General features: G+C 40.3%; 1 protein-coding gene across 9 annotated transcripts in view; it reads right to left on the reverse strand.

Moving 5' to 3' along the window:
- Positions 1 to 15,259, reverse strand: part of EEF2K (eukaryotic elongation factor 2 kinase) — a 32,510-nt gene that overhangs the window by 3,553 nt on the left and 13,698 nt on the right. For all 9 annotated transcript variants that reach the window (XM_051632032.1, XM_051632026.1, XM_051632034.1 and 6 more), the window contains 13 exons: positions 14,984 to 15,021; positions 12,451 to 12,622; positions 10,501 to 10,650; positions 8,897 to 9,029; positions 7,883 to 8,010; positions 7,097 to 7,298; positions 6,760 to 6,827; positions 5,941 to 6,018; positions 5,029 to 5,091; positions 3,672 to 3,806; positions 2,245 to 2,433; positions 1,722 to 1,846; positions 383 to 561 (listed from right to left, as the gene is read on the reverse strand). In XM_051632032.1, coding sequence (XP_051487992.1) covers positions 383 to 561; positions 1,722 to 1,846; positions 2,245 to 2,433; positions 3,672 to 3,806; positions 5,029 to 5,091; positions 5,941 to 6,018; positions 6,760 to 6,827; positions 7,097 to 7,298; positions 7,883 to 8,010; positions 8,897 to 9,029; positions 10,501 to 10,650; positions 12,451 to 12,622; positions 14,984 to 15,021 — 1,660 coding nt within the window. The remainder of the gene's footprint in view (positions 1 to 382; positions 562 to 1,721; positions 1,847 to 2,244; positions 2,434 to 3,671; positions 3,807 to 5,028; positions 5,092 to 5,940; positions 6,019 to 6,759; positions 6,828 to 7,096; positions 7,299 to 7,882; positions 8,011 to 8,896; positions 9,030 to 10,500; positions 10,651 to 12,450; positions 12,623 to 14,983; positions 15,022 to 15,259) is intronic.

Raw genomic sequence — 15,259 nt, forward strand, 5'->3', positions numbered from 1 at the left:
AGACACCCAACATGTAGGTCCTACAACAACTAAGACAATGTTGTGTAGGGCCCAGGAGTCATGGGTGTAATGCAAAATACAAGCAGCAACCTGCAGTTCAGAGGCCTCAGAGAGAGTGAAGGTTGCTAGCTACTGACTCCGTGTATCATAGGATTGGACCTGGCACCACTCACTGCCTGGCATTGCCCAGATCTCTTATTTCACTGTTTTCAGCCTTTTATCACCCAGCATCATTGTGCCTTCATTCACAAATCTGAGGGTACTGACCCCCTCTGTAGGTTTTATAACAGCTGAAGCAGGAAAAGTATTTTTGGAGCACACGTTGAGGGAAAAACAAAGGGAAAACAAGATTACCAGTTACAGAAACAAAATGAGGACTTGCCTGATCTCTGAGGATCCTTATTCAGGTGGAACCCTCCCATCATTAACATCTCAGCTTCCCTGGCCAGGAGCAGATAGCGGGGCTCATCCTGAGTGCCATCATATTCACCTCCCTCATCATAGTCAGTCATGTTCAGTGCAGTATTGTACCAGTGCAGTGCCTCCTTCCAGTCCTGTTCTCTGAAGTTAAATATAATTTTTGAAGATGCTACCTTAGGAAACAAATGTACTTTGCATTGGACAGTCAGAATTCAATTTCTCACTGCCTTCTCAGAGCCTTGATGTTCTCCAAGAAAGCAAATGTTCTCATGGTGGCTCACCAACTCTGCACTGCACCAGGTTGCTCTATCAAATGAGGCTGGGACCACTTTATGCAGGAATTACAGAGGAGAAAGGATCAGACTGAACTGTCTTGCTGAACTGAGTCTGAGCTGCCATTACCAGTTGTATGGTTTTCATCTAGCATTTCTATTTGTGAAAATAACTGATTCAGAAACAATCTGAAGGTGCAGTCTTGTTTCATAAATACTTTAAAGCCAGCAATTTTTATCTTGAAATGCTCAGTACACTTCAATAAGAAGTTTAATGTTCTTTTAAATTTCACCATTGCCAATTGTTTCACTGCAGTGTAAAACAGAAAACTCATGTAAATAACAAAGACATGCTACAATAGTAAAGTATCACTACCATAATCTGCTATATTTGGTACTTAAGGAAATTAGTATTTGTCCCCTTTTAAAATTAATCTAAAACTAAAAAAAAATAAAAAATGTAAATCAATATACTGTGTAGCCTTTTGGCAAATTACATTTTATTTCTTAGTCACAACACTGATCCTATCCTTCCTATCAAGATAGGAGTGCTGGCCAAATTGAGAGACTTTCTGAGATAAAACCCTTTTAAAATGTCTTAAAATCATCCTTAATTAAAAATCATATCTTCAGCATTAGAACTATGTCCCTGTGAAATTTCCATTCCAAGACCTCAACTGTGACAAATACTTGGTTGATGTGACTGCATCTCAGCTATAGTCACTTTATGACTTCACCTATTTCTTCTGTTCTACATCTTCTTTCACAGCTTAATTAGGAAAAAAACCCCACTTAAAAAAAAACCTTGCACTTCAAAAATCACTGAGGAGACATGGCACTTGTAAATGCTCTTCACTTATTTTTAGGGTACTACATCTCCAGAACAACTCGTGTTCATTTTTTCCCACTGATCCCCCAATTTTCAAGTATGCAACTCCCAGTGAAGTCAAGGGGAGTTTTATCACGAACTTCAAAGCAAAATAACTTAGCTGTCCTAGGGAAACCTTGGTATAAGCTCATGCACAGTACCTGTCTGAGCCAAGATTGACACCTGTATCATATGCTCTTGCTACCAGAATCATGGAAGGTCGGTCCCCAGCTTCTGCTGCTCTTAGCAAGTAATCAAATCCTTTATTTCTGTTTTCCTTTGTATCCTAGAAAAAGAAACAAAACCTTTAAAGTGCATCTTTCTAAGTAAAACCATCCCTTCCTTTCTCCACCATTAAATTAATTTTCTCCAACTCAGTAATTGCTGCAAGTGTTTAGCATGTCTGAAAAACAGGCCCAGCCACAAGAAGCTAAGAAGCTGAATAGTAAAAGATCTCTTCAAAAACTTCCTCAAGGTATGTTGTGATTTGCTGGTAACACCAGGAACAGGCAGCATTTTTTGCTGCTTTGTCCCAGTCCTTTATTACAGTCAACTATTTTACCTGAAGATGCTACAGAACACCTAAATATGCTTATTGTTTTGTCTCAGTTTCCTCCTATTCTAATGTTATGTTTTACAATGGACAATTCTGCATTTTGGCATTTTCTTTGATCTTTCTGTTACCTCCAGAGTGACCTCAGAAAGGATGTGATGTGGCAGCTGGGAGTACATGAGTCCTAACCCAACGATGGCTTCCAGCTCCCCACAGTCAGCAGCATGCTCCAGGTGGAACAGGGCTGACTCCTGGTCCCATTCCTTGTCCTTCTCACAGAAACGCCCAGCTTCGTGATAGCGAACCATGGCCAAATGAACCTGCAATTGCACAGGAAAGAGACACAAATTAAATTAAAAATTAAGTATAGATCTGCTTCTTTGAAAGCCCTGTGCTCATCATTTATTTGGGCACAAACATACTTCTCTGAGCTGACTACTTCACTAAAGCTATTTGTGTACCTGGGACTGAGCACAGGACGAGTTTGGTAACAGACAGACACACAGTGCCTGACTTGTGCCTGCACAGATTCAACAGGCACAAAGTGATGTTACACATGGTGCAGCTGTCTCTCCAGTTCCATAAACTTAGACACAAACAGCTTTGTAAACTTGACTACTAGAGATAAAAGTCCTAATTCACCAAGACAGTAGCTGCCACATCTTCCCACATCAATGTTTCCTAAGCAATATCCTAGCAAGTTCCCATGCCAGAGCACTAGGTCTTAGGGGCATTTCCCAGGATATCTGCTAGGGCCTTGGAGACCTTTAGAAGGGAGTTGTAGTTAAAGGCATCCAGCCTGCAACTGCCCAACACACCAGCCAGCAGGGCAACCAGCAGTGACCATGGCTCACAGACTTCTGTGTACAGCAAGGGCCCTCACAGAAAAGGAATTAATGTGAGGCACAGAAAATAAAAAATGTTATCCAGGGTAAAATCCTCACACCACCAAAGCCTTTATTGTCAGTGAGGGCAGGATTTCATTCCAAACATGTCATGGGATTTTGAGGGGTTTTATCTCTCCACTCACTCGCCAAGGGAAAGGCAGGTTTCTTCTCAAACCAAAAGATTTGAGAATGTCTGAGGCTGTCAGGATATTCAGGAGCATCTAACAGTGTGTATTTTGAGAGTGGGCTTAAGCCCATACAAAAATCTAAACTTAATTCACATCTGCATTGTCTGGGATAGCCTGGAGTACAAAGAGTTGATCCATGCTACGATTTTTCAGGAGCCCAACCTTTCCTGTTTGCAAGGTCTGTGGGTGAGGCACACCATATCTAACCCACTTTATCTTCTCTGTGTGATGCCTCTGGAAAAGCAGATGAGCCAACAGCAGAGTCCTTCCCAAAAGAGCCAGATGTTACAAGTCCAAAATCAGATGGAATTCACAGATTCCTGAACTTAGATGTCCCTTATGATTAGGGGACAAAAAGCTATAGAGATGTTACTTATTTTCACCTGCACAAATAACTCACACAGGGCAACACCTCTATGTAAGTAATAAATACAGGATGTTTCTTTCCAGTTGGAAAGAACAGGATTACTAGACCCATCCTACCTTCCCAAGGACTGACTTCCCAATTTTCTTTTCAAGTTCCAGTGCATTGAGCCTCTGAATTTCTTGGGCAACGCAGGATGGTCGGTGGATGTGGACTCTGGAAGAGTTGTAGAGATTCCATTTGTCCACACTGATCTGAAATAGGGAATATAGTATTATTTCTATCCAAAATTGACATTTCTGTACTATTCATATGGATTACCATCCAGGAATCAAAGCCTCCATTAATATTATTGCTTACTAGTAAATACTGTAGTTTAAGACACAGCTTTCAAAATCATGTTAGTAGCTGAATAAATGGTTATTATTCTTAATTAAAGGAAAAGAGTAAAGCCTTCTATTTCTAATCCCAACATCAAATATCTTCTATAAAGGAGAGAGGTGAAGCAAAGCATTATCTTTAAGTTCTGAATCAGATAAAAGGTGTATTATAAATTAATTATCAAAATAAGCACCTGAATAGTTACACTGCAAGCACTGAGGTTATCCATGCACAAAAACAATAAACCCATACTTTTCCAGACAGAATTTCAGTTAAAAGCAGTTTAAATGCTGCTTGCATTCTACAACTCTAGAAAAATGTGAAGTAACAATGCAAAAGATGATAGGCAGGTACATGCATTGGTGTTTCTCAGAACATCCAACACAAATGAGAACGAACAACTTTACAACATAATGGGTGGATGCCAAACAGTAGCTGCAACGTTCCTGCCAAAATGAAAGCCTTTGGAGGTACACATGGGAAACACAAGAGAGGTTACTAGCACACAACTTCAGTCTGTTAAAGCTGTTTCAATTTTCTGTAACAGCACTATATCATCATTACGTGGAAGTTCTGAAAAGCATAACTAATGAAATTATTCATTGTTCTCAAAGCTCTGATTTTTCTTTCCTTGCAGAATAGAGTTGTTTAAGTTTATAGCTACAGAAACTAATTATCACAGAAGCTATATTTTGCAAAAACATATCAGAAGGTCTGGTCTCCCCTAGCTCAGATACACAGAGGAGAGTGCTAGAGTCATGTATTTCAAATGCTGCATGTTTTTAAAAAAACATCCAACCATGTGTGGGATCCAATTCCAAAAATAACGTGCAGAAAGGAAATATAATCTAGTTAGGCAGAAAAAAAATCCATAGAACTATAATTTTTTTCTAAGTGAGAAACCCGTGCATAATCGTAAGCATATGGAAAAGAAAGACAAATGAAAAGCAGGAAACAACATGGAGTGGTAAGTTAATATTAATAAACATTTTGTAGCTGAAAAGAAAGGAAAACTGACATCTGATTTATTGATGTGAAGTTAGATGGCAGATGACTGGCAAACTCATTGTTTATGAACATTTCTGCTTTATTTACCCTTGCAGAGCTTCCCAAACTGTCTTCATCAGATTCATGTCTTCGGTTGTTGTTTGAATGGCCCTATGTTAATGTAAAGACTTGCATCATTTAATTTGCAGCAACTGTTATGTGCCAGTTATCTCTCTAGACTATTCCTACCCAGCAAAATTAATAGTGACAATGACCAAAATAGCTTCCACGGGGTTATCTTCTCTCTGTGACATCGCAATATAAAAAGAACTGTACTGAAATGGTAAAGAACCTGGCCGACCTAGGCCTTAATCCTGAAAACTGGATATAGCATGACACAAAAACCTGCCTCTTAAAAGGTGACAAAAGGAGTACTATCTTTGGAAGTAGTGTTCTCTTTCCTATCTCCTAATTAAATGTCTTATTAAGATATTCAGGCCAAAAAGCACTTATTTAAAAGTTTGTATTTTAAAGGAGAAACCAACTAACCCACAGGAATTCTCAAGCTGCATGTTATTTACTTACAGTGACATTATGTTCTGTGGTTATCTCAAGCCACAGTCACAGCAAGTAGAGAAGGTAAAAGAGTCTGTAAGTAGATCATATTCATGGATTCCTTACAAGAAGAAGCTGGCTACATTTCTCACATGCAATACAGGATACTTAGAACACCTCACAACAATATGCTCTCAAATGGAATGTTTGAAATCAAGCTTCTCGTTACAAATTGTCTTTTTCCTGTAAAACCATCATTAGCATTTCCAAGATGAGTAAGTAATTTTGCAACATGTGGAAATTTCTTTCCAACTGTTTCCTCTGCTTACAAAGTCTAGATCAAGAGGGATAAAAAGAAAAAGGGGGAAAAAAAGAAGAAGAAAAAAAAAAAAGGAGAGATTTTTCTGTGGAAACATTCAAGTATGAAGAGGCTCAACTCTGTCAAACCCAGAGTCAGGTTCTTACCCTCTCTCTGTGATCCAGATCTTCTAGATCACTTCTCTTTTCACTGGGATACCCACTGTCTCCACCATTTTCAAAGTCCTGCAGAAGATAAGAACAAAAAATCACAGCATTAGCACTAGCCTTTCTAAGGACCTCAGTTTGATGTCTTCCACAGAGGAAACCTGCTGGTTCAGTGAGATATGTTGGATGGATATACTGGATGAAAATGATTTTATGTTGTGCCACTTCTGACAGACAGAACAGGACTTAGTCCAAGTTTGTGTTCTCTCTTAGATGCATAAAAAAATATCAAGGAATCACACACATCATCAAACCAAGAGTCCACTTAATATACTTCTCAGCCTTCAGTGGTAGCCATTTAAAACAGTAACTGACAGCCTCTGATACTAAGGCTGGAAAACTAGAAAATTCCCATTCCAAATTTATTGCAATCTCCTCAGGTGAGGTTGTTCAACACCCCACAGTACCAATATTTGCAGAGATCTAATCAACAGGGATTCTATTTAGCTTTCACACCACAGCAGCTGGCACAAGTGCCAAAGACACAGCTTGCAGGGAGGGGAACAAACACAGGCTGTAATTATGTGTTAAAATATACCAGATGCAAATACATTTCTGGAGGGGAAAAAAATTAAACCTATTTTAAAAGAAAACATTCTTCCTTTATTAGAACAAACACATGCAGGCAACATGACCTGCTACAGTGAAAGCAGGCAGAGCACCTTTATGTGCTTTTGCTGAATAAAGCTTTCAGGCAGTCCTTTAATGACACATTCATTAAGGAACTACAATTATATTTTCTATTGGAAAGTCACTCACCCTTTGATTATCAAGCTGATCATCATCTTTGTGAACCAAATTATCTACCTCATTGAACACAGGCCAATCTAGGAAGAAAAATATTTGCTTCTTATTGTAAGGAAAACATGCTTGAAGAGGAAGCTCTAGATACCATCATTTAACCACAGTTTTTTCACAGAACCATCTGTGTATTACTTATCTGCATAGAAGTACTTTTAGTTTTATTTCTGCTCAAAGGCGAATGCTAGAAACAAGTATTCTGGACTAAATGAAACACATTGTGTTTAAACCAAACAAAATAAAATTAGGCACTGTCAAATCTTCAGAAATCCCAAGGAAAGCGAGACTGACTCACTAAGCATGTCCATCTTTTGGCTGTGAGGGGTTGCTGAGGAGGGAGAGCACGGTAGAGAGTCAAATGCCACATCACTCATGCTTTCATCTCCAGAGGTTTCAGACAGGCGGGAGAGCAGAGGGGGGCGGCTGCCAGAGGCTGTTCTCACCCGGCTGCTGCCGCACTTCTCCTCTGTGCCACGGAGAATTGTTTGAGCAGATTCCTTGGGAAACAAACAAGAAAGTCCAGTCAATAATGCTTCTCTGTATTCTAAGCAGCTAAATAAGCCAAAATGAATGCTTATTAGGAGTCCTGTACAAAAGGGGGAGTATAAATACACACACGTACATACATCACTATTTGCTTTGCCAAGTTCTACACCCTGACAAAATCTCAAGTCCTGGCATTCTTACAGTCAGGAGGAATTCTGTTTAGGGCTGAATTTCACTCAAAGTGTTTCATCTCACTAATATCAGTTGAAACTGACAGAAGTTCTATTCTTTATTTCTCCCCTAACTAGGTTGGAGGAGAAAAGGTAATTATTTTAGCACTCAAATATATCCATTGTCCTAAATATACATGTTACAAGGTTCCCTATTAATTAAAGCTACAGCATTAATCAGAGACAAGTATGGATAAGTTAGTTTTAAATTGTTGCCTTTTAAAATACAACATTAGTGATAAAGGTGGGTTTATTTGCCATTTTATTTGCCAAATTAGCATATTTCAGATTTATTTATAGGGATTTTAGAGTTAGAATAAACCAGCTACACTGATGAGTTACACTATTTTTCATCGAGCACTTACAAGCAGTTTTTTATTACAATCCAAGGCATCTTTCTCTTTGGATGAAAGATCAAATGGTGCAAGACCCATGCTTTCACAGATCTTGTTGCAGAAATGAGAATGAAAGAACAAAGCCATACCTCGAACACCTGTGGTATTAAAAAAAAAAAAAAAAAAGGAAGAAATGGTTTACTCAAAGTTTGTATTACAGTCAACTTATTAAAAAACTAGAATTCCCAAAGTATGTTCTAAAAAGTCAAAAAGAGAAAGGAAGAGATAAAGTAATTTGTAGCACACACAGCTCAAACCACTTCCATTTTAACACTTTTAAGAGCTTTTCACTCTCTCTACATGAGAGTGAAAGGAATCATAGAATCATAGAATCATAGAATCTTAGGGGTTGGAAGGGACCTCGAAAGATCATCTAGTCCAACCCCCCCTGCTAGAGCAGGGTCACCTAGAGCACATCACACAAGAACGCATCCAGGTGGGTTTTGAATGTCTCCAGTGAAGGAGACTCCACAACCTCCCTGGGCAGCCTGTTCCAGTGCTCTGTCACAAGGAAGTCTGCAAACTCTACAAAAGCTACATATGCAAATGATATATTAATAAATTAATTTGGCTGCATCATTAAGAAACATGCCCAAGTTTGATCCTGCTTACAAAACTTGTGTCCTATGAACAACTTTATGTATGGACATGTGGAAAATATGCAAGGCTTTTCTCTCCATATTCACCTGTATCCATTCCTGCAATGTGGCAAGGAAATTAAGACCATGATTACTGCTTTCACTTTGTAGGAAGCTGCTTAATTTCATTACTTGTTTGGTTAAGATTAGGCCAGGAGACATGAGCCAAGATCAAGCCTTTGTGTGACAGCTGCCCTCCTCAGGGAATCCTTACAATAGAACTTCCAAAGCTGCTTGCAAGACCCTGTGTGGCTGCTCACTCAGCTGGGTAGCAGCTACTCAGCAGACGGTTGGGCAGAGAAAATAAGCCCCCATTAGCATGTGAAACAGGATCACTGATTGTTACCTAGGTTGCCATCTCCAAAATCTGTACCATTCTCTGTATGGATCTGAGGGTCCGTGTAAAGATCTCCAACTCCTTGGATATCAACAATAATGAGCTGGTGTCCCGAGCGCTCAAAGGTGAAGTGACTAAAGGCCTGGGAAGAACCATAAATGATATCTGAGAAAATTCTCCCTTGATCTTCTGAAAACAGCAACACATATTCACCTCTTATAAATGGACAAAGAAGTCTGATAACCCTATTGGCAAAACATAACTGGTATAAACATCATGATGAAAAGCAATGAGAGACTAAAAGCAAGTAGTAATTATTTCTCCAACCTGCCCCACTCAGAGATGGGCTAAAAGAACTAGGGTGAAAACTAGCACTAGGAACATGCAGGGCAGGCGAGATTACTTTATTCCTCCTTCCTGTACTGGAGATTCTGCTTTCCTCTACAGTCTTCACCTTAAGAATTGGGGAGCTGTCTGGCAGAGGGAACAACAGCAGGCTCTGAAGCCACTGCAGAGTAACTTCTGCATAAACATCTTGGTTGTGCCTGTAGATGTCCAAGCTGTGCAGCCCTGGGATACTGTTCCTTCTGCCAACAGGCAAAGCTCTGCCACATTTTTGGGGGGGGGGGGGGGAAGTGAAAATGCCCACAAATTCTCCTTCTATGCCCTGTGGGAGGTCCCCTTGAATGGCTGATCTGGCTCTACATTCATCTATCAGATCATGAAATGTACATTTGTACTCTTTAAATGCAGCATTTCAAGAATCAGGTATAAAAAGCCCTTCTCTTTGGCATAAAGCATTAGGAATCTTCTGGGAAGATGTCCAAAAAACCACTGCCAGGCCTGGGGGATGTGATTGGTAGTGATAGACAAACATTTTAACTGCAGCAAATCTCATGGAACATTTTGTTCCCAACCTGCAAAAGCATAGCACTGAGTCAGTGTATAAAAGACAACCTAGAACATAAACCCTCTGCTTATATTAAGCATCATGACAAATACCTTAAAATGGGAAAAAGATATAAAAAACAAAACTCTCAAGGCCCAGTAAAACACTACTTTGCTACACTGACCACATTCTTCACCAGTGTTTTCAAGTTACTTTATGAGATCCAAGAATCACTTGAAATCTGTACTTGTATTTTTATAGACAAACCCAGATTCACCTATTCAGAGGTTGTAGCTGAAAAAACCCAGGTTCTTAAAAGTAAGTAATTTGGGTATTTGCTACCTCCTTTTGTACGTTATGTAAGGCACCAGAAGACTATTTAGTACGTGAGAGGTCTCTCTTCTTGCCTTATTTGAAGTGAGTTTGAAATATGTTCATGCTTGCAATTACAGTCAAAGGGATTAAGGTTTCCAGAGAGTACTAACCGTGCTCAACTCAACTAACATCAACAGACACTGAAATGCCCTAAAGAAGCACTCAGTGCTTGAAAGAGCAGGCCCCAAATAACAGGCAGACATACTGAAAAAAAAAAAAAAAAAAAAGAAAAATTCAGCATGTACTGGCAAGTCTGCACCTTCCTTTCTTGGCAGCAATGCAAGACCTTTGGATAGAGCCAAGAAATTCCCTGCAGCAGACTCTATGGAAAGCATTAACAAAGTCTCACTTGGGGAGTAAGACGAATGTTGTCGTCTCGCACAAACCCAGAATTTGAGTTGTATTTGATGTATTTGCCCTCAATATAATGTTCCAGATGAAAGAGAGGCTTCCCAGGTCTGTTCTTCATTTCAATAATACAGGTCTGTACTATATCCACCTGGGGAGGGACAGAAGATAAACAATGATTAACAGAATACTGTCTTCAGATCAAAGTCTGTGTGAATACTCCAGCTGTGAAAACTTTCCCAGTGAAAGAAGCTGAACAATTGCAAAGATCTGTCTGTTTAACAAGGAGGTGGTGGAAAGAGTCATGTGCTTCTTAGGTTATTGGAGGAATTTCGTAAGTTAAAGCAGTCACTTCAAAACAGCTCACTTCTGCCACAAATCCCTCTGAAAAATTCTTAATAAATGTTGGCTATTTTATTTTTGTGGGTGCCTCAAGAGTGCACTGCAAAAAACCTATACCCAGAGAGTAAAACATACCGTAACTACTGTACAACTTGTAGAAATGCCTTTTCAGAGAAGGACTGAAGACATTTACCATTCAACTACTTCTGTATCCTGCCTTACCTCCTCCCTTTTTCCCAGACACGTTCCTAAAGGAGAAACCATCACAACTCTCACTTCACTTACATCTTTTCTCCCACATGGCATTTAAAATTTCTAGATTCTCTCCATGCACTGAATTCACTCTGTACCTCACCCTGCTGTTGTGAGACAGGCAGTTATTAACTAACTCTCACATGGAAGGCGATGCACATAGTCTATATATGGAAAATCACTTACTTTGGCTGTTAAATTGTTAAGGCCTCTACACTGAAGCATACTTCTTGACCCAAGTGTCTTGTCACACGTCACACAGTCTGTGGCAGAGCCAAGAGCAGGAACCAAAATAGCACAGTGCATGCACAGCACCTTCCTACAGGCTGCCTGCTCCATCCATGTGAAGTCACAGTCACACTCACACATTTGGTACCAGATGCAGATTAAAGGGACTTCACAGCTGCACTGATGGGTACCAAGGAGATACTCAACAAAGAGGGGCTGCTGGCTGGGAGTGCTGCAGTCCATCTCTGCACTTCAGTTTTTTGTCATTTAACAAGCTGATTGCTGCTGGGGGTGTTTTTGTCCATGACACAGTGACCAGCTTTGACCAGCAGCTAACCAACTTACCAGCATGGAAAAGCACAAAGCTACATAGGTTGTATAAAATGTTTAGTATGGATTCCAAAACCAGAAATGCAGCCAGCAAAGCAGTGAAATCACCTCTTCAACAGTCCTCTGCCCTACTGCAGAGGATGGGAACTTCTCTTGATACCCTGACCTTATCTGCTATTTCCTCCACCATGTATCCATGTGTAAGCTTGATACATCTTAATGCAGTGCACTTAACACAATATGCTAGTACTCTCCCTGAGACACCTGAAGGAAACAAAGCCGCAGTATCTTCATTTTTTGGAAAATTCTTGACCACTCCTCAGAAATCTGTATTTGTTACTCAGGTTTCCAGCTCTTCTTAAAAATCAGTGCTAGTTAGATGTTTAGATAGGTTTACAGGATTTAATCATCTGCCTTCCTGGAGCACTAACAGTTAAGTGCTTGCTGAGACTGCTGCCGGCAATAAATTTTGTGACATCTCTGGCTATCTCGAGAGCAGCTGAGCAAATATCAAGAAGAGCAATACAAACACCATTTTATTTTGGTCTTCAATCAACAGCTGAGAACAGCCAGACATTGAGAAACACACAGCCCCTAATTCTGGAAATAAAAAGCGATTTCTGGGTTTATTTCATTAAAAATCAGCTAGTGTTTAATAGAAAACACAGTAGGACAGAAGAATCTATCTAAGCAGTTAAGTTTAATTGAATGTGAACAAGTAATTCCCTCTAAATTAATTTGAAATAATCTAACAGGACAGCAAGACTGCATTTTTACTTAGCAAGATCTCTGAATGTACCTGTTTTGGTGGCTTGTGCCGGTTGTACTCTTCTCCCCAGAGTTTTGCTTCCATCTGAAGTCGGACATCCTCAAAATACACCTCCCTGCCCACACTCTCTATGTATTGCTTGGCAACATAGTTATAGGCACCTTTCCAGTTCTGTGTGTGTAAGAAGTTGGACAGCTTCTTCCTGAAAGACAAATCAAATGTTGAGGAAAGGAAACCCAAGAATTTTATCTTTCCCATTTGTTTGTCTGCACGGACAGGGCCAGTCCCCAGGATAAGCATTACCCACAGTGATTTATTAGGTAGCCTAGCTGAAAAGTTAAGCACAGGTGGGGAGCAAGGGAAAAAGTAAAATTAAGTATGAATGGTTGGGACGTACCAAAGCACCCCTTTGGTTTGACTACAGCTACTTCTACTCAGAACTTCCTCCTTTTCTCATTTCTTTTGCCTGTCTTCTCTCCTCAAACCCAGTGAATGAAGGGTTAGTGCCACCTCAACACCCTGCTCTAATGTCAACAAGTATTTTCTGCAAAAGTTAACAGGGAGTGACCTTTCAAACACAAACTGAGGAGAAAACCCTCTCCGATGATAAAACCAAACTGCTACCTTCTCAACACACAGGGGTGACTACTCAGTATCCCCCATGCTCCCAGAAGGAAAACTGTACCTGACAGGTCTTACAGTGCAGGTTTTAACTTTTGTTGATGTGCAGATCCTGAACCCACAGATCCCTCAAAAATGGGAGGGAGGGAAGACTCTTACAACAGAGAATCTGCTGGCTGCTGAAAAATGGATTAAGTACTCAGTGGTTGCAGAAAATGAAACACTCAAGTCAAACGGGAGAAAAACCCCCTTTGTTATCAAGAATTCCAAAGTAAATACAGTCTTCTTTCCTAGAGCAGCCTCATACATTTACACAAGACACAAAAGAGAAAGCACTTCTCCTCTCCCTTGCACCCATCCCTCCCCCATAACTTAATTCAACACAGGTATAAACCCCCTCAACTGTGGAAGCAGTGGCACTGGTACAGGTCTTGGTACAGGGGACACTCTAAAGGCAAAGCAACTTCACACTGTCCTCCTTCAGAGATAGGCAAACAGTTGCTATAAAAAAGGCCTTGGAAAGAAGGAACAAGCAAGTGAGATAAGAATTCCAGCCAGGATTTGAAACCTTTCCAGTTCTCTGGAGAAAAACATTTCTCTGCATAAAACAAGCCAGCCCATATGCTCTTCTAAAGCCAAAACTCTCTGAAGTTCATTGAGCCAAGTGCAGCTAATGCTGTCACTGTCATGACTAAAGACTTGCAGAGTTGCAAAAATCTAGAAGAGAAAGCTCCAGATGAGAAATATCAGTGTACCACTGGGAGTTATGGAAAATTCAGTAGTAGGAAGCCCACATACAAGTTACACTTTCTTTGTACAGGAGGTAAAGCTGCCAAGGTAAGTGTGTTTATGGCACTACTCTTGGCAAACAAGAGCTAAAAGCAATGTAGCAGGCTAAGATTTGTTACTTCCACCAGCACAAAGTAACACTGAAACAATGTCAAACTGGAGGACTGAGGGGTTACTTCTCCTCCTTTTTGATCAAGTTCAAAACATCACATTTCTGCCATTCAGGAGTTTATCTCTTTCCAGAAGTGAAATCAGACATGAAATACAATTTCTCTGTGTTCTGTAGCTGGAAAGAAAGGGGAGTGGCCTTAAACACACACATGTACATTTTCCAGGAAGAATTAATTTCCAGAGCTTAGAAAGAGTGGGGTACTCTTCTAGCATAAACTGATTTATGGCTAGATGCTGATGCCCACAACCATATTTGCTGACCCACCAAGGAAAGCAAAGTTCCTCCTCTGTGTTCCCCCACGCTTTAACCTTCTGGAAAGAGTAACTCTTAGTGTTTAGGCTCTGACTTACTCAGAACAGGATGGTACATGTGATCCAAAGTAATCTGTGGGAGATTAACCTTCTTCACGAGGGAGGCTTTCTGGGTTGAGATTGCACCATCCAACTATTCTTTCCCCTTTTCTCTGCCTAACTATAGGTTTCAAGTTGGTCTTGAGGCTACAAACTCCCACAGCCTCATATCAAATTCAAATGCATTTTAGCACACCAGGAACACAGAAACAAACTACCTGCTTCTGTACTTTTTGAATAATTTGCCTGCAAGAAATGGTGGAAATAGCATACATTTATTAATTGTTAATTGATAGGCTGATTATACTTGCTGGAAGTGGACATGATTGCATGCTACCCATCCCACTGCAGGTCCAGTACAGGTAATAGCTTGGCTTTCAAAAGCAAGCTCAGGGGATAACTGCATCATGCTTGCTTGGGCTTCTCTTCGGAGATTGTTCTGAATCTCACTCCCTGTGCTTTCACACAAACAGGAATAAACCCTTCAGTGATGCCTTTTAGAAAGGCATAGCAGGGAGCTAATCAGGAGCGGCACTTTACACAATTTCTACCAGACCTAAGCGAAATTCCAGTCACCACAGAAGAAAATACTGCATGGAGGCCAACAAAGATAAAGCCAGCAGATACTTACGTTCTGAAACACTCTCGCATTGCTCCACGGCCAAAAGGCTAGGGAAAAGAAAACACAGAAACTCAGCATTGCCATCTCCACAAAGTTAATTTCTAACACGAAAGAAACACAATCATGTCTTCCCCCTTTATATCCTGCAGTAAGCAGTTCCCAAACAGGCTCTATAGAACATCTATCTCCTCAAAGTGACAACCCACTAGTAGCATAAGTACAAATCTGGGGAAAAGACATTGGGAATAAGCCCCCCCCATATCCCAGAAAGCTGACAAGATGTAT

The sequence above is a fragment of the Apus apus genome, chromosome 14 (genome assembly GCF_020740795.1).
Source record: "Apus apus isolate bApuApu2 chromosome 14, bApuApu2.pri.cur, whole genome shotgun sequence".
Classification (NCBI taxonomy): domain Eukaryota; kingdom Metazoa; phylum Chordata; class Aves; order Apodiformes; family Apodidae; genus Apus; species Apus apus.